Genomic DNA, 23533 nt, shown 5'->3' with positions numbered 1-23533 from the left:
CTCTTTTTAGTTGTTTCAATTCATGTGATTTATTTTATAGAAGCATGTCTTTTTCATTTATGCCAAATAAAAACATGCATCAACGTTTAAAACCGAAAAGGAACTTTCATTACGGCAAAGATCGATAATCCATAAATCATAAAAATCATCATGCATAATTTCGAAATTTAAACTTATTAAGCATGATCATTATGCATCACTACTTTGGGCATGAAATCAAAACATGGTTTCAAGTTTTCAAGGTATAACATTCATAATTTCAAATTATAAACTCATTAAGCATGATATCATCAAACATGATTTCATAAAGTATTTTCAATCAAAATCGAAAATCATCAATTTAGATACACATTATTTTTTCTTAAAAACATACATAGGATTAGATTTAAATCTAATATTTTGTCGTATTTTCATAAAGCATGCAATTATCATTCTCATTTTCAAAATTAGCTAGAAAAGAAAAAGCATGATCCCCTTTTATTTATTTATTTATATTTTATATTTTATATACTAATTTAAAAGCAACATATGAAATGCATCAAGTAATTTCAAAATAAACTGAGGGGGTTTTGTTTGAGTATTTTACCTCATTGTCGAGAGTCACCAAAGCGAAGTTTGTTGTTTCGTCTTCATCGGTTTGCTCCTCTTCTTCGGAGGTACTCGTTTCGTCCTAAAGTGCTTTCTTCTTCTTGCGTTCATAGCAAGTAGTTGCATTCTTTTTAAGTTTGTTTTTATTCTTTGATTCTTGTTTTAAGAGTTTTTTAAGATTTATTGTGAGAAGTTCAATGTCATCATCATCACTTGAGTCATCACTCGAGTGGTATTCTATTGTTCGAAGTGTCAAATCCTTCCTGTTCTTTGGAAGGTGGTTCTCATGTTCGTCAAGTGCATCATGAGTTATTTCATAAGTCATGAAGGACCCGATAAATTCTTCAAGTGAAAATTTATTTAAATCCTTTATTCTTGTATTGCTGTTACTTTTGATTCCCAATTTTTAGAAAGAGATATTAAGATCTTATTAACGAGTTCAAAATTCGAAAAACTTTTACCAAGAGCTTTTAAACCATTGACGACATCCGTAAAATGGGTGTACATGTCAACAACGGTTTCGCTTGGCTTCATTCGAAAAAGTTCAAAATCATGCATTAACAGATTGACTTTAGACTCTTTTACTATATTCGTGCCTTCGTGTGTGATTTCAAGAGTGTGCCAAATATCTAAAGTCATTTCACACATAGAAATTCGATTAAATTCATTTTTGTCTAAAGTGCAAAATAAGACATTCATAGCCTTTGCATTTAAAGAAAAAGTCTTCTTCTCCAACTTATTCCAATCGTTCATTGGAAGAGAAGAATTTTGAAAACTAAATTTGTTTATATTTCATAAATCGAGATTCAACAAAGAAAGAAAACTCTCATTCGAGTTTTTCAATATTTGAAGTCCGTCTCATTGAACATGGGAGAACGAATGAGAGAGTGACCCTTTTGAAAACCGAAAAGAGTCATTTCTCTTTAGGTGTTAAACCAAACGAGAAAAACATGGCTCTGATACCAATTGTTAAGAACGAGTCGGCACTTACAGGGGGGCTGAATTAGTGCAGCGGTAAAAACGTCGGTTTCATAAAATCTTCGTACGATTAAAATCGATCTCGGAAGGTGTTTAACTTTAAAACGTTTGCAAGAATGTAATGAGCAAAATAAGTAAATCAATTTGCAATATGAGAATTAAAAACAGAATGCAAACCGATTTATAGTGGTTCGGTCGTCGTGACCTACATCCACTCCACTGATTCCTCTTCCGTCGAAGCCACCGGCATCCACTATCAGTCTTCCTTCAATAGGCGAAGACCAACCACCTTTTACACCTCTCTTCTTCTTTTCACAAGTTTAGGAGACAACCTTTACAAGCACTCACTCCTCCTAAACAAAATTCTAAACTTAGACTAGAGGAGGGTATCTCTCAAGTGATTGCAACAGTGTTTTCCCACTTTTAAGCTCTATGTGCTTGTGTAAGTTAACCAGGGATGAGAGGGATATTTATAGGCCTTAAGTTGATTCAAACTTGGAACCTAAAACTGTCTCATCCCGGGTTTCCCAGGTCCTGGCGGTACCACCGCTTGCAGCACTATCGCTGGGCAGTACCATCGCCTAGGAGACTATGTCTGGGCGGTACCACCGCCCAGACTGGTGATACCACCGCCTGACACAGTCTTGGAGACTGTGCCACGACGGTGCCACCTGTTGGGTCATTGTTTGGGCCTTTCATTGGGCCCAACACAGTCTATACATGAGCCCAACTGGTCCCTAATTGGGTTGGCCCAATTCCAATCCTAATTATGTGCTAACTACGAAATTTAAGACATTTACTAAGCTAAACAAGTCCGTAAGTCTAGGTTTCTTCCAGCGAGCTTCCGACAATCTTTCGGCGAACTTCCGATGATCTCTCGGCAATGTTCCAGCGGACTCCCGACAAGCTCCTAGACTTCACGACGATCTTCTTGACGAGTTCCAACGAGCTTTTTTGGCAAGCTCCTGGACTTCTCGGTCAATTCCAGCAGAACTTCCGACGAACATCCGGACTTCCGACGAACTCTCGAACTCCCAAGGAAATCGCGTTCTTGACTCCGGGACTTCATTTTGCTTTATGTCTTTCTATCGTAGTTAATCCTGCACATATAAAACCTACTTCGATCTAGACAATTATTACAAAGCAAATCAAGTTTTGTCCGGCATGTCATTGGTTTATCGGCGCTTCGTCCGAATCTTCGACGCATCGCCCTCTCTTGCAGCCTATTGCTCAATCAACCAGTTGACCTCCGCAACTCCGATTTACTTGGCGCAATTTTCGCTCTTCTTGGCCCGATGCCCGAACTCATGGCTCGAAGCCTTCTGCCGATATGTCGACCGATCCTTCGGCTCGACGTCCAATCTTCTGACATGTTTTCCTCCGGCCCTACATGATTCTTCCTGCTTTAATTGTCTCACCCTGATCGAAGCATCCTGCGTCACTCAAAACGCAAATCAAATCATAAACACTATCAATTGGTTTCATCATCAAAATCCGAGATTCAACAATTTAAAATAAAAATATCTGGCTAAATCATGTAGATACAATTGGCTCGTACAAATGTTGATTAAAGAAGACATAGTTAACTTATACTTCTTACTCTTTATCCTTTGTATTAAACAACAAATGTGGTTCACGAATTCGTACTAGTACCTTCCATTTTCTTTAACATTAAATCGTCATCATTCTTTATTATGTTTAGTTATTAAACAAATGTAGTTTGGGATCGATAAGTTAGTGATGCTGCTTAATTACCATGAGTTCATGTTCTCTAAATGCAATTAAAACTCAAGAAGCCATTGCATCCTGATTTTCCAATTTCAGGATTTGCCAAATCGATGAGCTTGCATGCCATGACCATACAATAACACCGGATCTTCCAGACAAAGCAATTTTAATACGATAGAGTACAGAAATAACCAAAAGAAAGAAGTTCATATTAAATTCTGAAATGGAAACAAAAGTTAGGGCAGACATGTGTACCTATGTTAAATAACGTTGCAAGCAACTCTGGTGCCTACAGTCAAGACAAAATAACTTTGATTGAAATTTTGAAAAATTTCCATAAGAACTTCGACACTAGATACCCAATCAACATGATCTTGAATATAAATCTAAAGTATCTGAAACATGCATGTCATTAAATAATAATATTATGAACCAGCAGTGTTTCTGTGCATTGGTCCAATCAATTTTACAGATTGAAATAAAATATTATTCTGTTTTTCTTCCCAAGAATTTCTTCCTTAAATTGGATTTGTTATATCTCATAAATATAATGTTTCTTTTTTTTATAGACATGATGCCAACTTCCATATCATCTAAACACTTCTCCCCTAAATTCACATTGCCATCAACGACTACTGTTTATATACCTCATGTGAGAATTAAATTGACCGACTTTGACACCTAGCTTAATTCAACTTCTTAAAGGATTCACATGACAATTTAATCATCTCTTAACAGCTGTGCATAACTTTTGCTCTCCAATAACTCTTATATAGTATAAAAATCTTGCATGATAACAGTCTTGTAGCAAGTCAGACCTACAGCATAAAAATGCACAAGATGGTAGAATGGATCATAGTATTATTTATTAGGATTTACAAGCACAAGCTTTATTATTTTATTTTAATCAACAGTTGCTTTTACTGAATCAGAAACTGCTTATCATACTAGAATTATATTTGAGCAATAGGTTCCTTTTGAAACTAGCATTTCATTTGAGCAATAATGTCTTTCAACTTAATAAGACTATGCAAGTGCAAAACATTTGAGCAATAATTTCTTTAACTTAACGAATAATGACCCTTTGAGCTATAATTTCATATGACCCTTCTTATTTGAAAATACATCATTATTGTTAAGTTCTTCCTTTGAACATTGTCAAGGTCAATACTAAGAAGTCATGAGAAAAAAAAATTTGTTTATACCATGATCTTTTGTAAATCAAAGATCCCTAACTTAATAAACATTTGACTCAAACTGAAGTCATTGCTCATGGTTACTACCATAATCTACAGTAAAATGAAATCTGTACTCTCATAAGCCTTTGGCTCAAACTGTAGTCCTCCCTCATAACCCTTATATCTTTTGCACCTGCTATATTATCCAAATTAATCACAATGATGTTCTCAAATTGGTAAGATGCAACAACAGCACATCCCCAAGATAACAATATGTTAATTCACCACATACCAATTTAAATAAACCTCCTATGATAAATGATCATGACTTAAATTTGGCTGGCACATGCCATGCCAATAACATGCTAGCTTAGTATAGCATTCTTCACATCAATGTTTAAAATTTCGTACCGTACCAGTGTATCAAGCTTTGCTATTTATAGTACATCGTACCAAGTGGTACGCCAGGTGTACCGAGCGGTACGCCTATATATCACATATTACAATACCGAATGATACCGCCTTGTCACGGACATAGCTAGAATTGCCTGAGTCGTAAGGCACCCTTGGGGCAAAGTCACGAACTTAGCTGGAGTTGCCTAAGTCGTAAAGCACCCTTGTGCCAACTCCTCGGACTTAGCTGATATTGCCTAAGTCATGAGACGCCTTTGCAACATATACGTCCGTAAAGGGTCAGCTTAATTGCAAACCTCATACAAGTCCCAAAGGACCTGTAAAACAAAAAGATGATTAGTTTGAAAACGAGCGACGGACAAGTCCCGACATCTCGCGAAGAGGGAAGCTTTACAAGCAATTTAGCGAGCACCTTGAGTGCAAGAGAGAAAAGAGAGGAAGGAGAAAACAGGGACTATAGAGGGTTGCACGAACAGTTGCAAGTCCGCAAACAACTGCTCACCGGGTGTCGGGTACAAAGGTAAGTTCCCATTAAGTTAACGTGCGAACTTGTGAAGATTGTTTAACGCCCAACACTACCCCGAAGCCCCATTACCCCTGGTGCCACCCGGGGGTTTCCAGGGTGCTGAGATGGCTAACGTTTTGCGTGAGGGTGCGGTCTACAGAAAACAGGTCATGGAACGCGAAAACTAAGCCATTTTGGGGCAGTTTGGCCCGACGCGACGAGCGATCGCATTGCAGCACTACCTATCGTTGCTTACATTTTTCAAGCAAAACACAAAACCAAAGCAAAACATGCTGTCATGTATATGTACAAGCATGCAAAAGCGATGAACGGTTCGTTGAACAAAGTTGTTGCGGGTGCGTGATGACCGTTCGTGACAGTCTCCCTCACTTACTATCGATGCCCTCATCGACGCTTGTTGATAGTTTTTTATGACTACTGCTTCATGTCGTAGGGCATCTTCGAGCTCCCAACTGGCTTCGGTTCAGGGAAGCTTTCGCCACTTCACCAAGTACTCGATCAGCTCAACTCCATTTGGTAGCTTTATCTTGCGATCTGCTAAAATGGTTTCAACTCACTTCTCGTAGGAGGCTCTGGTTGGGGGTAGCCGAGTTGGAACACTTCGGGAAGCATCTTGCGGATCTGAGTGAGAGACTTTTAAATTGCTAGCGTGAAAAACATTATGAATTTTGAGCCATGCCAGTAGTTGCAACTTATAGGAGATGTTGCCCACCCTATTGATAATTGGGAAGGGTCATTCATACTTGCGCACCAATCCTTTGTGTACTTTGTGCCTAAAGAATTGGAGTGATGCTGGTTGGAGCTTCACCAACACCAAATCGCCGACTTTGAACTCTTGCAGTCGCCTTTCTAAGTCTGCCCACTTCTTCAATTTTTTGGTCGCCTTCTCTAAGTAAGCCCACGCAATATCTGCATTTCGGTGCCATTATTTTGCAAAGTGATATGTTAATGGACTACTCCCAGTATACCCGATAGCCAAGGTGTGAGGAGTCGACGGTTGTCCTATAATGATCTCGAAGGGGCTCTTGTTGGACGTAGAGCTCCGCTACAAGTTGTAGGAGAATTGGACTATGTCCAACAGCTTCACCCAATCTCGTTGGTTGGCACTCACGTAGTGCCGAAGATATTGCTCAAGGAGCGAGTTTATCCTTTTAGTTTGGCCATCCGTTTGAGGGTTGAGGCTTGTGGAGAAGTATAACTTAGACCCCAATAATTTAAATAGCTCGGTCCAGAATCGTCCCAGGAACCGAGCGTCTCGATCACTGATGATATTGTGCGAGACTCCCCAATACTTTACCACATTCTTCACCATCAGCTTGGCCGCCTCCTCTGCTGAATAGTGTAGAGGTGCAGCAATGAAAGTTGCATATTTTGAAAATCGATCGACCACCACGAGTATCGATCCGAGTCCCCCTACTACCGACAAGCTCGATATGAAGTCCAAGGAAATGCTCTCCCACGGCCTTTCTGATACGGGCAACAGCTCCAAAACTCCCACTAGCTTCCGCTGCTCCACCTTATCTAGTTGGCAAGTAAGGCATATTCGAACATATTCCTCCACATCGGTCCCCATCTTCGGCCAATAGAAGACCCTCTCCATGAGAGCCAATGTTCGATGAATGCCCGGATGTCCTGCCCAAAGGGAATCGTGACACTCTCTCAAGAGTTCACGCAAGGAACATAAACTCTATTCCCTTTTGTGTAGACGAGTCCCTCCTGGACCCGAAATCGTCGTGTCTTGTCTTCTTTGATTAGGTGCATCAGGGTTTTTGCTTGGGGATCACTATACAGTCCATCTCTGATCCTGGAAAGGAAGTTGCAGTGCAGCTGACTTGCTTGGCCTCCGCCCTCCAACCGCATGGCATTCACCCACTCTACTTTCTGGCTCAACGCATCGGCTACGACATTTGCTCTTCCGGGCTTGTACTCCATTGTCATCAAATTCAGCTAGGAAGTCCTGCTATCGTGCTTGCTTTGGAAAGAGTTTCTTTTGAGTTTGGAAGTAACTCAAAGCGATGTTCTCCATCCTCAGCACAAATCGCGATCTGAGAAGGTAGTGCCGCCAAACTCGTAGACATTAGACTACGAAATCTTCTCGACTCCCTTAGATGCAAAGGTCTATCATCATCAGAAGTAAACTCATGGTCATCAATTTCATGCTGGTTGTTTCTATTTCGAAGTTCTTCAATTATTTCATTTTTTTCTTGTAGACTATGCAGCAATCTTCGTAGCTGCAGCCTCAACGACTCAACATCATTTTCATGGCCACTACCTTCACCAACTATATCTTTTCCATTCCATCTTGTCATGATCTCTAAGCTTTAGCTCTAATACCAAACTGATATCAGGGGGTAATGCAGAATGGATTTCGGAAGAAAGCCGTTAGTGGAAAGAAACAAACTCATAATAAAACTTTAATAAGATTGAAAAGAAAGCTCACTACCAAATTTAAAATCACAAAGGGATACAGATAGATCACCACCCCAAGGATAATAAACAAAGATACAGAACTAAAAACAAAAAACTCACCACTTAAGGATGCATCCATACAGAGTTTAAGAGAGCACTCCAAGAGACCTTCTGCCAATATCATCAGTTTCTAAAGTTCTTTCTAACCCCTAAACGCCAAAATAAGTACTAGTGCATGAAACAACCTTTTATAGGGAATTTTGAAATTAAATGTTTTATAGTTGGTATCTAACTTTTTTAATGCATTCCTTGGTCATAAAGTAAAGCAACTTAAAATAGCTGTAACTTTATCCAAAGAATGTGCTCATGAGCGGTCATACTTAAGTGGGCTGAGTTGAAAACTATGAGGTAACATTGTGAACTGAAAAATATACCATAGCATCAACAAGGTCCATATGAGTAGATTATAATAAATTAGGCAATCCGGGGTCAGCCTTGCCCTTGTCTGATTTAGGGGGATAAATTGAAGTTGTTAAGGCATTGAGTGTATGTTTCTATAGGCACTCCCTCATCATGTGCGGCCCTCCACACAATAAGCATCCGCCAAGTTTTGGGGCCTTGCCTTTTGAACTTGGCCCTTTATAGGAACTCTTCTTCCTTTGCTTACCCTTAGGCTCCTTCCCTCGAGAATATTTTGGAGGGTGATTTCTTGAAGATTATTTTCGTTTCCCTGAGTCCTCCGAGGAAACAAAGCCAGTAAGCATTTCTGTGGCCGCAACTGCCCTGATCACATCAGTGACATGCCTTCGATGCAGTTCCTATTGAGCCCATGGCTTCAGGCCATCGAGGAAGCTAAACAGCTTATCCTTCTCGGACATATCCTGTATGTCCAGCATTAGTGCAGAAAATTACTTCATGTAATCTCGAATAAAAGTATGTTAGAACCCTTGCAGATTCTAAACTTGGGGTTGATCTCTTTAGGGGATCGGCCTCCTTGGAACTCTTTAGGGGTTCCTCCCTCCAAGTTGTTGCTCAAAGTCTGCAGAAAAGATTCATCTATTGCTTATCAAAAGAGGAGGAATACATAGCTATTTATAGGGCTTCTAAACCCTAACTCCTAATAGGACTCCTACTCAAGACTCCTACTTCTAACCAACTCCAAATAGGACTCTTACTCAAGACTCTTATTCCTTTACAACTCCTAATTATTCTCTAAGAAACAACCTCCTAACCCTAACCAGCCTCCTCACCTTTTTAATAGGGGTCGGCTTAGGTAGGTTTTACATGAATGCCCCTCTCTATTAGGACTCTCCTAGCTAGAGTCCTAACAGTCCCGCCCTCTTTAAATCAGACTTGTCTTCGAGGCTAAGATTCCATGAACTCTGGGAATTTAATCTTCAAGTCATCATAGTTCTCCCAAGTGACACCTTCTGCTGGTAAGTTCGCCCACTGTATTAGCGCTTCAGTAGTGGGTCAATCAATAATGGCACTTGACTAGGTTTGGAGTTCTCCTTAGGTAGTCATATTTGGTGGATGGCTTTGGGTTGTCTCCAAGCACCTGTTCACCACTTCCGTCTGGCCATCGATTTGTGGGTGATACGCCGTACTCCTTTTCAATTTAGTGCCCTATATCTGGAATAACTCTGTCCAAAACCTGCTCGTGAAGATGCAAGTAGAATTTGGCACAAGCACAATGCATCCCTTATAGCGCAATTCTTTTGAATCCCAACTGTAATGAGCCACGAAGCTTGGTGCTTCCTCCAATTTTGTTATGATCTTACTAGTCTCCGGATCTTCTTGTCATTCCATCTTAATATCCTCAAGGAAGTCGCTGGTCGGAAGTGAAACGACCGAAAATTCAGCTTGCTCGGGTAGCCGCGAAAGCGTAACTACTACAACATTCTCTTTCGTCTTTTTGTAAGTTATTTCATAATCATATCCAAGAAGCTTTCTTATCCATTTTTGCCGCTCGGGGGAAGATATCTTCTGCTTCAAGAAATATTTTAGGCTTTTATGGTCGGCCTTGATTTGAAAGCGTCGCCCGATCAAGTACAGTCTCCACTTGGCCACCGCATGCACAATCGCGAGCATTTCCTTGTCGTAAATAAGCATCTTGAGATATGAAGGAGATAACGCCTTACTGGTGAGGGGCCGGCCATCTTGCATTAGTACAGCACCAATTCTGATACCGGGAAGGGTAAAATGCAGAATGGATTTCGAAAGAAAACTGATGTAATAGTTTCTCAGATAGAAAATGTCATAGTATACAAAGAACGAACTCTTGAAGAAAAGTCGCAGTACAGTTGTATTTGCTGGAATGAGTGTTTTGAATAGAAAAAAACACGAACTCACGATAAAACTTAAAGAATATCAAAAAATAATTCACCACCAAGTTAAAATCACAAAGGGATATAGAAATTCACCACCCCAAGGATTATAAACGAGGATACAGAACAGAAATCAAAAGACTCACCACTCAAGGATGCATCCAAAAGATACAGAGTTTAAGGGAGTTCTCCAAGAGAGCTTCTGCCAAGATATTATCAGTTTCTAAAGTTCTTTCTAAGTCCTAAACACCAAAATAAATACTAGTGCATGAAACAACCCTTCATGCATAGGGAATTTCGAAATTAAGTGTTTACAACTGCTAACCAACTCCTTTAATGCATTCCTTGGTCACGAAGACATGTTCACAGCTGCTAACCAACTCCTTTAATGCATTCTTTTGTCATGAAGAAAAGTACCTTGAAACAGCTTTAACTTTGTGCAGGGAATATGCTGATGAGCTGTCATATTTGAGTGGACTGAGTTAAAAATTATGAGGCATCATTGTTGGCTGAAAAAAATACTATATCATAATCAAGGAAGTCGCTAGTCGGAAGTGAAACGATCGAAAATTCAGTTTGCTCGGGTAGCCGCGAAAGTGTATCTGCAACAACATTCTCTTTCGTCTTTTTGTAAATTATTTCATAATCATATCCAAAAAGCTTTATTATCCATTTTTGCCGCTCGGGGGAAGATATCTTCTGCTCCAAGAAATATTTTAGGCTTTAATGGTCGGCCTTGATTTAAAAGCGTCGCCCGATCAAGCACGGTCTCCACTTGGCCATCGCATGCACAATCGCGAGCATTTCCTTGTCGTAAATAAGCATCTTGAGATGGGAAGGAGATAACGTCTTACTGGTATAAGTGAGGGGGCGGCCATCTTGTATTAGTACAGCACCAATTCTAATACCGGGGAGGATAAAATGCAGAATGGATTTCGAAAGAAAACCAATGCAACAGTTTCTCAGATAGAAAATGTCACAGTATACAAAGAACGAACTCTTGAAGAAAAGTCGCAGTACAATTGTATTTGCTGGAATGAGTGTTTTAAATAGAAAAAGCACGAACTCACGATAAAACTTAAAGAAGATCAAAAAATAGTTCACCACCAAGTTAAAATCACAAAGGGATAAAGAAATTCACCACCCCAAGGATTATAAACGAGGATACAAAACAGAAATCAAAAGACTCACCACTCAAGGACGCATCCAAGAGATACAGAGTTTAAGAGAGTTCTCCAAAAGAGCTTCTGCCAAGATATTATCAGTTTCTAAAGTTCTTTCTAAGTCCTAAACACCAAAATAAATACTAGTGCATGAAACAACCATTCATGCATAGGAAATTTCGAAATTAAGTGTTTACAACTGCTAACCAACTCCTTTAATGCATTCCTTGGTCATGAAGGCATGTTCACAGCTACTAACCAACTCCTTTAATGCATTCCTTTGTCATGAAGAAAAGCACCTTGAAACAGCTTTAACTTTGTGCAGGGAATATGCTGATGAGCTATCATATTTGAGTGGGCTGAGTTAAAGATTATGAGGCATCATTGTTGGCTGAAAACAATATCATATCTTAATCAAGGTTCATATGATCAGATTGTAGTAAATTAGACACTCTCATGTCAATCTCTCCAGGTTGAAAAAGACTTGTCCTCAAGTCCTTGTTTGATTCATCAACATGATTATAAAAAGGACTTAAATCATCCATATTAAATGTTGGGGATACTCCGTAATCTTCAGGTAGCTCAATTTCATAAGCATTTTTGACAATTCTCTTAAGCACCTTGAATGGACCATCAGCCTTTGGTTTTAGTTTTTCAAATTTGCCCGGTGGAAACCTCTCCTTCCTTAGATGAATCCAGACCAAATCACCTGCATTAAACTCCACATGATTTCTGTGTTTGTTGGCAGCATGCATGTACTTCTCATTTTGCTTCTCAATGGTTGCTTTCACACCCTCATGCAGCTTCTTTATCTGCTTAGCTCTTTCATCAACATCTCCATTAAATTGCTTTGTTGTAGAATGAGAGATTAAGTCCAAACGACTAACAGGATTAGCACCATAAACAACCTCAAAAGGACTCTTACCGATACTATGATGGATAGAACGATTCTAGGCAAACTCAATTTGTGGAAGAATGACATCCCACTGCTTAATATTATTACCAACATAGCTTCTAAGCAAATTTCTCAAGCTTCTGTTAGTTACCTCAGTTTGCCCATCGGTTTGTGGATGATGAGAGCTGCTGAAATTCAAAGAAGTACCCAGCTTCCTCCAAAGAGTTCTCCAAAAATGACTAACAAATTTTGAATCTTGATCAGACACCATAGTTCTTAGAATACCATGCAATTTAACAATCTCCTTAAAATACAAATCAGCAATATAAGATGCATCATTCGATTTATTGTAAGGAACAAAGTGAGACATTTTTTAAAATATGTCAACAACAACCATGATAGAATCCTTGTTCCTTTGAGTTCTTGGCAATCCCAAAACGAAATCAAGACTCACTTCCTCCCATGGAGCATTTGGCACAGGCAATGGAGTGTACAATCTAGAATTTTGACTTCTTGTTTTTACCAAATGACACACTCGACATTGCTTTACATGTCTTTCCACATCTCTAAACATCTTAGGCCAATAGAAGTTTGATTGAATAAGAGCTAAAGTCTTATCTCTACCGAAATGTCCACCCAAAACACCACCATGAGCTTCAGTTAGAATTACTTGTCTCAAAGAACAAGATGGAACACATAAAGCATTAGCTCGAAAAAGAAAACCATCAAGGATAAAAAATTATTGAAAGGAACCTGATTTGCAATTTTACCATATTGAGCCGAAATCCACATCATTCTCATAGAGATCTTTGAACGTCTCAAATCCAACAACTTTGACTTCCATTGTTAATAATAAAGAATACTTTCTGCTCAATGCGTCAGCAACCACATTTTGAACACTAGATTTGTGCTTATTTGTAAAGTTATAAGATTGCAAAAACTCCACCCAAGCTGCATGCCTCTTGTTTAGCTGTGTTGGTGATTTATGAACTTTAATGCTTCATGATCTGAATATAGCACAAATGGCTTGGCATGAAGGTACTGACTCCAATGAGATAAAGCTCGATATATGGCATAGAACTCCTTATCATAGGTAGAATATTTCCTTCTTGTATCATTCAGCTTCTCACTAAAAAATGCAATCGGCTTTCCGTCTTGACTCAAAACAGCACCAATTCCCACATTATATGCATCACATTCAATCTCAAACACATTGTCAAAATTTGGTAGAACTAAAATAGGAGCTTCAGTCATCTTTCTTTTTAAAAGCTTAAAAACATCATTAGCCTCATTAGTCCATTTGAATTTATCACATTTCAGACATTCGGTGATTAGAGCGACAATAGAGCTGAAATTCTTGATGAATCTTTTGTAAAAAGAAGTTAAGCCATGGAAACTCCTCACATCATGCAATGAAGTAGGTGTTAGCCAATTGAGAATTGCTTTTACCTTACGTTGATCCATTATAATTCCATCTTTTGAAACAACATACCCTAAAAACACAACACTAGATGTAAAGAAATCACACTTCATTAGATTAACATAAAGCTTTTGCTGCCTCAAAATAAGAAAGATTTCTTTCAAATGATTCATATGCTCCTCTTTGTTCTTACTATACATCAATATATCATCAAAGTAAACTACAATAAATATTCCAATGCATGGGTTAAGTATGTGATTCATAAATCTCATAAAAGTGCTAGGAGCATTAGATAGCCCAAATGGCATAACCAATCATTCATATAAGCCTTCTCTAGTTTTAAATAATGTTTTCCACTCATCTCCGAGATTCATTCTTATTTGGTGATAGTCATTCCTCAAATCAATTTTAGAGAAAATAAAAGCACAACATAATTGATCAAGTAAATCATCTAACCTTGGAATAGGAAAACGATAGTCCACTGTGATTTTGTTGATGGTGCGACTGTCCACGCACATTCTCCAAGAACCATCCTTCTTAGGCACCAACAAGGCGAGAACTGCACAAGGACTCATACTCTCCCGTATTAACCCATTTTTCACTAATTCATCAACTTGCCTTTGAAGTTCTTCATGTTCCTTGGGACTCATTCTGTACGCAGCCTTATTAGATAGAACAGCTCTCGGAAAAAGATCAATGTGATGTTGAATGTCTCTCAAAGGTAGAAGGCCATGTGGAATCTCTTCCGGTATAACATCTTGAAATTCCTCTATGATCGGTTGCATGATTTCCGGTGTCTCCTTATGTTGTTCGTTCTCCTCTACTACCATTAGGGCCAAAACATGACCACCCTTGTCTAATTCACATTTGCATTCATTATAAGACATAAAAGCACTAACTTCCTTCTTTGGTGCACTGATTTCGGAAGGTTGTAATGGAGCTAAGATAATCTTCTTTTCATTCACCTTAAAAGAATAAGTATGTTTATAACCATCATACAACACCCTTCTATCATAATGCCAAGGTCTTTCCAACAGCAAATGACAAGCATCCATAGGAGCAACATCACACCACACTTTGTCTTTATAATACTTGCCAATAGAAAATGAAACTAAACATCTTTTAGTTACCTCAATGTCATTTTCTTTTTGCAACCAACATAATTGATATGGATGTGGATGAGGGATTGTGTCCAACTTCAGCTTCTACACCATCTCCAAAGAAACCACGTTCTCAAAACTGCCGCTGTTGATGATCACCAAGCACACCTTAACAAGAGAAGTGCATTTAGTGTGAAACACATTTTTTTGCACCCAACTTTCATCATCGGCCACATAAGACACTTGCAAGCTACGTTGCAATACAATAGACAAACCATGATCTACATAAGTAACATCTTCCTCATCTTCATCATATTTTGGTTCGTCGTCAGCTTCGTCTTCTCCTCCATCACTATGATCTTCAACCAAAGTTACAATCCTCCTATTTAGACAATCTGAAGCAATATGCCCAAAACCATGACATTTGAAGCATTTTCGATCACTTGGGGTAGAAGAATTAGGTGTTTTTTTGCTGCCAGCAGATTCTTCACCCTTTTCTTGCACCTTCGATATCACCTTGCTTTGGACAGTAAGCTTGGAACTTCCTCCTTTTGTATAGCCTTCTTTTGAGCCGTACCGAGAACTCTTTTCAAACTTCTGTTGCTTTTCAACTTTTAATGCTAGCTTGCTCACATAATTTAAAGACCAATATGGCTGCAGTTGAACAACTTTAGCAATCTCATACTTCAGACCTCCTAAGTATCTTGCAATGGTTTACTCTTCCGATTCCACAAACTCTCCTTTTAATATCAAATTATCAAATTCTGCAGTGTACTCCTCCATACTAAGATCTTTTTGCTTGAAATCATGGATTTTGAGAAATATCTCCTGCCTATAACTGTGAGGTAAATATTTTCTCTTCAGCTCCCTTTTCATTTTTTTCCATGTCACGATTTTACTCTTCCCCTCACATTCTCTTTGTTTTTTCATATTTTTCCATCAAAAAGATGCATTCCATCTGAGTTTGAGTGCCACAAGTTTGACCTTCTTTTGTTCTGGTGGTTCATGAAAATCGAAAATTCTTTCTACTATATTAAGCCAATCGATAAAGTCATCAACATTTATTTTACCTTCAAACTCTGGAATCTCCAATCTTGGGTTATATTTATTCTGTCACTCGTCTTGGATTTCATTTCTTGTCTGACATCTTCTCGACTCCCTTAGGAGAGGAGGTGTATCTTCATCAGAAGTATATTCATAGACATCATTTTCATGTTGGTTTTGTCTACTTTAAAGTTCTTCGATTATTTCATTTTTTTCTTGTAGACTACGCAGCAATCTTCGTAGCTGTAGTCTCAACGACTCAGCATCATTTTCATGGTCGCTACCTTCTCCAACTATATCTTTTCCATTCCGCCTTGGCATGATCTCTACCCTTTAGCTCTGATATCAAACTGATACCGAGGAGGGTAAAATGCAGAATGGATTTCGAAAGAAAACCAATGCAATAGTTTCTCAGATAGAAAATGTCACAGTATACTAAGAACGAACTCTTGAAAAAAAGTCGCAGTACAGTTATATTTGCTGGAATGAGTGTTTTGAATAGAAAAAAGTACGAACTCACGATAAAACTTAAAGAATATCAAAAAATAGTTCACCACCAAGTTAAAATCACAAAGGGATACAAAAATTCACCACCCCAAGGATTATAAACAAGGATACAGAACAGAAATCAAAAGACTCACCACTCAAGGACGCATCCAAGAGATACAGAGTTTAAGGGAGTTCTCCAAGAGAGCTTCTGCCAAGATATTATCAGTTTCTAAAGTTCTTTCTAGGTCTTAAACAACAAAATAAATACTAATGCATGAAACAACCCTTCATGCATAGGAAATTTCGAAATTAAGTGTTTACAGCTGCTAACCAACTCCTTTAATGCATTCCTTGGTCACGAAGATATGTTCACAACTGCTAACCAACTCCTTTAATGCATTCCTTTGTCATGAAGAAAACCACCTTGAAACAGCTTTAAATTTGTACAGGGAATATACTGATGAACTATCATATTTGAGTGGGCTGAGTTAAAGATTATGAGGCATCATTGTTGGCTGAAAAAAATACCATATCATAATCAAGGATCATATGATCATATTGTAGTAAATTAGACACTCCCGTGTCAAATTCCGACTCCGGAGGCACCAACTTCAATAACAAAAATCTTGCCGAAGTCGGGCGCTGTCGTCATTGCGGCTTTAAGTTCGTCTAAGGCGGTGGTGGCTTTGTCCAACCATTGTAAAGCATTTTTTTCTAACAAGGAAGTAAGTGGTGCACTGATCTTTCTATAGTTTTTCATGAACTTACGGTAGTAGCCTGTTAAACCCAGAAAGTCATGTGGCAATTTTATGTTCCTCGGGGTCGGCCAGTTCTGCATTGCTTCAATTATGAAGGGGTCCACTGCCACACCTTCTTCTGATATAATATGCCCAAGATATTCCACCTTCTGTTAAAGAAAGCAAAAATTCGTAGTGGTCGTTGTGTGTTTGAAAGGTGGTTTTCGGTATGTCTTCTTCGCACACTCGTATTTGATGATACCTGGATCGAAGGTCCAGCTTTGTGAAGATTCGTGTTCCCTTCCATCTAGCAATTCATATACTACTGGAATAGTGTATTTGTCCTTGACGGTGATGTCATTTAAAGCTCGGTAGTCGATGCACATCTGCCAAGTTTCATCCTTCTTGCGTACAAGTAGCACCGGTGAGGAATAGGGGCTGCATCTTGACCGAACCACCCCTGTTTCAAGCATCTCCTTTACGATCTTTTCAATTTCATCCTTCTGGAGGTGAGAATATCGGTACGACTGAGTGTTCGCTGGTGGCTTGCCCTGAAGGATTGGAATCCGATAGTCATGTTGCCGCGTAGGAGGAAGACCGCGCGACTCAGCATAAATGTCGACAAATTCAGCAAGCAATTGGGCAAGATTTTGATCTTCAATTTCTATTTTCTTCCCCTCTAGTTGATGCTGGAGATGCATCAAAAAGCCACCATTTACCTTGTGCAAAACTTTCTCCATTTGTTGGGTCGAAACGGTGGTTACGTTGCTTCCGCACTTTCCGCGTAGGATGATTTGTTTGCCTTTGCAGTAGAATTTCATAATTAATTTGGAGAAGTTCCAAGAGACATCACCTAGCGTCGTCAATCGTTCTATGTCAAGCACGGCCTCATAGTCACCAATTGGTAGGAGGCAAAAGTCGATGATAATTTCTTGGTCTTGCAGTAATAGTTTCACCTGCGGACATCTTTGGTCGCACTTTAGGATTCTTCCGTCGATGACCTTTACGTCGAACTTGCTGCAACCTTCGATGTGGAGCGCCATCCGAGCAGCAAGCTTACTATTTATGAAGTTATTAGTGTTGCCCGTGTCGATGAGAACAGTGATCGGTTGTTGTTTGAGAAGGCTTCCAACTTTCATCGTTTGCGAGTTTGAGTAGCCGGCTAGTGCGTGTACCGTAACGTCGATCGGTTGTGGATCTTCTTCTGCATCTTCTTCTTCATGTTCAAGGCTCTCTTCTGGATGTTCAATGACCTCTTCTTCTACTGGTTCAATCATAAGAAGTCTCCCTTTTCTACAACGATGCTTGCGGCTCCACGGCTCGTCGTAGTGCCAACATAACCCCTTCGCAGATCGCTCCCGAAGCTCTTCTCTTGTCAACCTTTTTGGTGCAGGGACTTGGTTGACAGTAGGGGGGGCTGAGGGCTTTAGTATTGCTAGTCGAGGAGCAACCCTAGTCATCCGGGCTTCATGGTTCAATCGCTCCTCTTGAAATCGTGCGAAAGAGATGGCTGCCATAAGCGTGTACGGTTGTCGCGCTTTAACTTCTCCCCGAATCTCCAGCTTCAAGCCCTCAATGAAGATCCCCAATAGCTATTTTTCATACCAATCATGAGTTTGATTAGATAACCTTTCAAACCTGGTTTAGTACTCCTGAATGGTGGAGGTTTGTCAGATCTTTGCTAGTTGTCCGTTAGTGTTCTCGTAATCGGTTGGTCCGAAGCGGATCAGCAGTCCTTCTTTGAATTGTTGCCATGAGAGGACTCCATGAGTGTGTTTAAACCAGTCAAACCACCGTATGACATCCCCTTCAAAATGTATAGCCGCAATTTCCACCATAAATGCGTCCGTGGTTTTATGGTACCGAAAATATCGCTCTGCGCACGAGATCCAACCAATCAGGTCTCCTTCTTCCCATCTAGGGAAGTCCACCCTCATGCGTGAATAGTTGGGGTTGGTCATAGAGCCTCTCGTCTCTTGGAAGTCATCTCTTCGGGCTTAGTGTGATTGGGCAGAGCTCTCTCCTTGATATGATTTCTTCGAGCTTGGTGGTTGGCCCAATTTGAGTTCGGTAAAGAGCGTCTGAATCTTATCCTCCATTCGCACCTCGAAGGCTTCGAATTTAGTAATGATTGCCTCCTCAAATGCCATAGTATATGTCTCCAAATCTGTGATGTTAAGATCTCTCTTTTGTTGTCGGGTTAAAGGCATGTATAGGTTGAGAGAAGTGATGGTCGAAAGGGTTGGTGGATTGGTGGATGTAGGCTGCGGTTTAGGCTTGTTTTGTGGCTGTTTTGGGTGCAGTTTGAGGGTGTGGTTTGGTGGAGTTTTAGGGCTGCGATGATAGTGGATGAAGGTTAGGGAAAAAAGTTTAGATCTGTGGTAGATGACAGCAAAGGTTTGATAAAAATCAGTGGAAGTTGCTGCAGGTATATGTTGTCTTGTAAGAGCAGAATTGTCGTCGAAGAAATAGCGGTTTCTCGATGAAATTTTCAAAAAAAACCGAGAGATTTAAGGAGGGAATTTACAGCAAAATCTCAGTTTATATGACAGCAAGGATGACCAATTTAATCAAGAAAATTTCGGTAGTATAACGACAAGGAAATTGGTGCAAGTTGCGATAGCAGAATTCTCGTCGAAAAATATTAGCGGTTTGCGATGAAAATTTGCAGCAACACAAGAACGTTTTTAGAGATGAATTCCTCAATAGATCAATCTTAGATGGAAGCCAAGATGATCTATGAAGTGTATAAGAAATTTCGTTCAAAATGGATTACAAATAGATTGGTTAAGGCAACAATATGCGGCTGCAATTTTCTGCGGCACAGATTTTCAAGTGTAGCAGATTGGACGTAAAAGATCAGTAGTTTATATTGAGAATTTTTTGACGAAACCAAAGAGAAATCCGCTGTTAGGAAATGTCAAAGCTGTCATAAAAAATTTTGTAGGGATTTGGACAGAAAAAACACAGTAGCAAGATCAAACAGATTGTGTTATGCGGCTGGAATTCTGCAATGTATCTTTCGTCGTAGAAATAAAAACTTTGTGACAAAAAGTTTATACAGTAATATAGGAACAATTTTTTTTTTTTTTCGAATAAGGATAACTAAATTGCAACAGCAATAAGGTAGGAAACCATAACCTGTTGCAATTCACGAGGAGATCAAAGGATGATCCGCGATGGTGGAGATGACGGCGGAATTCGGCAACGATCTTTTAAGCAATTATGGGAATTGCTTTAGGCGAATGTGGAGGGTTGATGGATGGCTGTGGAAGGGCAACGAGACGCCAAGAATACTGCTCTGATACCAGGTGATAGAACCCTTGCAGATTCTAAATTTGGGGTTGATCTCTTTAGAGGATCGGCCTCCTTGGAACTCTTTAGGGGTTGCTCCCTCCAAGTTGCTGCTCAAAGTCTGCAGAAAAGATTCATCTATTGCTTATCAAAAGATGAGGAATATATGGCTATTTATAGGGCTTCTAAACCCTAACTCCTAGTAGGACTTCTACTCAAGACTTCTACTTCTAACCAACTCCTAATATGACTCCTACTCAAGACTCATATTCCTTTACAACTCCTAATTCTTCTCTAAGAAACAACCTCCTAACCCTAGCCGGCCTCTTCACCTCTTTAATAGGGGTCGGCTTACATAGGTTTTACATGAATGCCCCTCTCTATTAGGACTCTAGCTCTCCTAGCTAGAGTCCTAACAAAGTACTTTGGCGGAGTTATCTCAGCTTCCTCCTTGCGACGAACTCTGTGTTCTCAGGTAGGAACTGAGTTCTCAACTCTCGCTTCAAGTCCTCCCTTGTGTCCACTCGACACCAATCTTGTTGGATCTCCTCCCAACATGTTCGCCACCAAAGTTTTGCATTCCCATTCGGATATATAGTTGTTATTAAAACTTTGGTATCTTCATAATCGAGCCTTATAGCTCAAAAGTACTGTTCTATGTCAAACAAGAAATTCTCGAGCTCCTTTGTGTCCCTAGCACCTCCATAGCAATGAGGCTCAGGTGCCATCAAGTTTTGTGGCGACGCAATGTGAGTGTTGCTCCCTCCCGCATTTAGTGCCCTTGTGAGCATTGTCACTCTAGAAGTGAGTTCTGCCACGACTTCGTGCAGATGTTGTACAGTGTCTTTAGTGTCTTCCGTCAATCGATCGACTTAGGACTCGACCTTGTCGATTCGAGATTTCGCTTCTTGCGAGCTCTCCACCCCAAGAAGCCTTCTTTGGCCTTAGTAGAGTTCTTCCAAGCTAGCTTTAAGAACATCCAGACGGATTTCCGCTGCCGTGAGTCTCTCCTCGTGGCTCGTTTTCCCGGTTGGCCCTCCAGATTGCGCCTCTTCCGCTCGCAGAGAGTAGTCAACTTCTCGCTCGTCATGTTCGCTACCACACTCCTCCAGAGCGGCTCCAACAACATGAGAGCGAGTTTGCACTTGCAGCCCACCTACGACTGCTTGGGGCAATGGTCAAGCTTGCCCCGTCTTACTCGATTTGTCACGATGCTTTGACATGGCGAGATTGCGATGTTTCTTCGTTGTTTGCTCGAATTGCTTGCCCGCTCTGATACCACAATGTCACGGACTTAGCTGGAATTGCCTAAGTCGTGAGACACCCTTACGACAAAGTCACGAACTTAGCTGGAGTTGCCTAAGTCGTGAAGCACCCTTGCGCCAACTCCTCGGACTTAGCTGGGATTGCCTACGTCATGAGGTACCCTTACGACATATGCGTCCGCAAAGGGTCAGCCTAGTTGCAACCTCGTACAAGTCCCGAAGGACCTATAAAACAAAATGTTGATTAGTTTGAAAACGAGCGACGAACAAGTCCCGACGTCTCGCGAAGAGGGAAGCTTTACAAGCAATTCAGCGAGCACCTTGAGAGCAAGAGAGAAAAGAAAGGAAGGAGAAAACAAGGACTTTAGAGGGTTAAACGAACAGTTGCAAGTCCGCAAACAACTGCTCACCGGGTGTCAGGCACAAAGACAAGTTCCCGTCAAGTTAACGTGTGAACTTATGAAGATTGTTCAACGCCTGACACTACCCCGAAGCCCATCCCCTCTAGTGCCACCCGAGGGGTTCCAGAGTGCTGAGATGGCTGACGTTTTGCGTGAGGCTGCGGTCTACAGAAAACAAGCTGTGACACGCGAAAACGGAGCCATTTTGGAGCAGTTTGGCCCGACACGATGAGCGATCGCACTACAGCGCTGCGAACTATCATTGCTTACATTTTTCAAGTAAAAACACAAAACCAAGGCAAAACATGCACCATGTATCTGTACAAGCATGCAAAAGCAACGAACGGTTTGTTGAACAAAGTTGTTGCGAGTGCGCAATGATCGTTCATGACAGTCTGGTAGCGGGCGGTCCACGTACCAGTCTGTTGTGCCTATATATCAAATATTACAATACCGAATGATACCGCCCGGTATACCGTTGATCTAGCCCCATATCGAACGATACGAGGTTGTATCTAGCAGTAGCGGTCGATATTTCGACCGTTACCGACCTATTCGGTAACAGTCGATTTCGATTGTCGCCGCCCGCCACTAGGCGGTATCAGTCTAGCTGCAACGAGGGAAGAAGAAGCGTCGAGGGAGAAGAGGGAGAAGGCGCTCGAAGAAGAGGGAGAACCTCGATGCTTTCCGATCCGGCGCCACCCGCCCTCGACGATCCCAATCCAGGAGGTAACGAAAAGGCGACAGCTCGACTTCTTCTTTGCCAAAGGTCAGAGATGTCTGCGACCTTCAATGTCTTCGTCGAATGCCATAGATGAGGAGAAGACACATTCTTCTCCTCGTCTAACTCAACAAGGAGAAGAAAAGGAGGTGACATCATGGAGGCAATGTACGCCTCCTTTTTTATATTATTTTTATATTTTTATATAATAATTTTTATATTTTAATATATACGTACCGAGCGATACACTTGTATCATACTGTATCGAAGAAAGCTCAATATACCAGTACGGTACGAAATTACGAACCTTGCTCTCTCTATATATATATAATATAAAAATTAATATATAAAAAATAAAAAAAATAATATTAAAAATATTTTTTTTAAAAAGGCGTACACGGCCTCGACGGCATCGCCTCCTCCTCTTCTCCTCGTCGCCTTGTCTGCGGCATTCGACGAAGAAGGCGGCGAAGACGTCGATGGCCACAAACGAGGCGATGAAGGAGACCACCTCTTCCACTACTCTAGCCACCTCCTACCCTTATCCCCGTGCCTCCAGATCCTCATATTTACAACTCTCCTTGTCGTTACCTCTTGGATCGGGATCGTCGAGAGAGGGCGACGACGAATCGAGATCGAGAAAGGGCATGGAAACAAGTTCGCGTCGAGGTTCTCCCAATTCTCCCTCTTCATCAAACGCCCTCTCCTTCTTCTTCCTTCTTCGACACTTCTCCCTCAGCCTTTCTGCAGCCAAGTCGTATCGGGCGGATCGCCCGGTAGCGGGCAGTACAATTCGAAATCGCAAACCTTGCTTCACATGACTATAGATCCTTGTGGTATATCCAGCATAAATGAA

The 23533-nt window shown here is 40.5% G+C and overlaps 1 protein-coding gene across 4 annotated transcripts in view; it reads right to left on the bottom strand.

Moving 5' to 3' along the window:
• The window catches only part of LOC103972783 (uncharacterized), a 36012-nt gene that overhangs the window by 8576 nt on the left and 3903 nt on the right, over positions 1-23533 (bottom strand). For all 4 annotated transcript variants that reach the window (XM_018821117.2, XM_009387147.3, XM_009387146.3 and 1 more), the window contains exon 7: positions 3550-3583. In XM_018821117.2, coding sequence (XP_018676662.2) covers positions 3550-3583 — 34 coding nt within the window. The remainder of the gene's footprint in view (positions 1-3549; positions 3584-23533) is intronic.

This window comes from Musa acuminata, chromosome BXJ3-11 (genome assembly GCF_036884655.1).
Source record: "Musa acuminata AAA Group cultivar baxijiao chromosome BXJ3-11, Cavendish_Baxijiao_AAA, whole genome shotgun sequence".
In the NCBI taxonomy this organism is placed as follows: Eukaryota; Viridiplantae; Streptophyta; class Magnoliopsida; order Zingiberales; family Musaceae; genus Musa; species Musa acuminata.
This window is presented reverse-complemented; position numbering and strand designations above follow the sequence as displayed.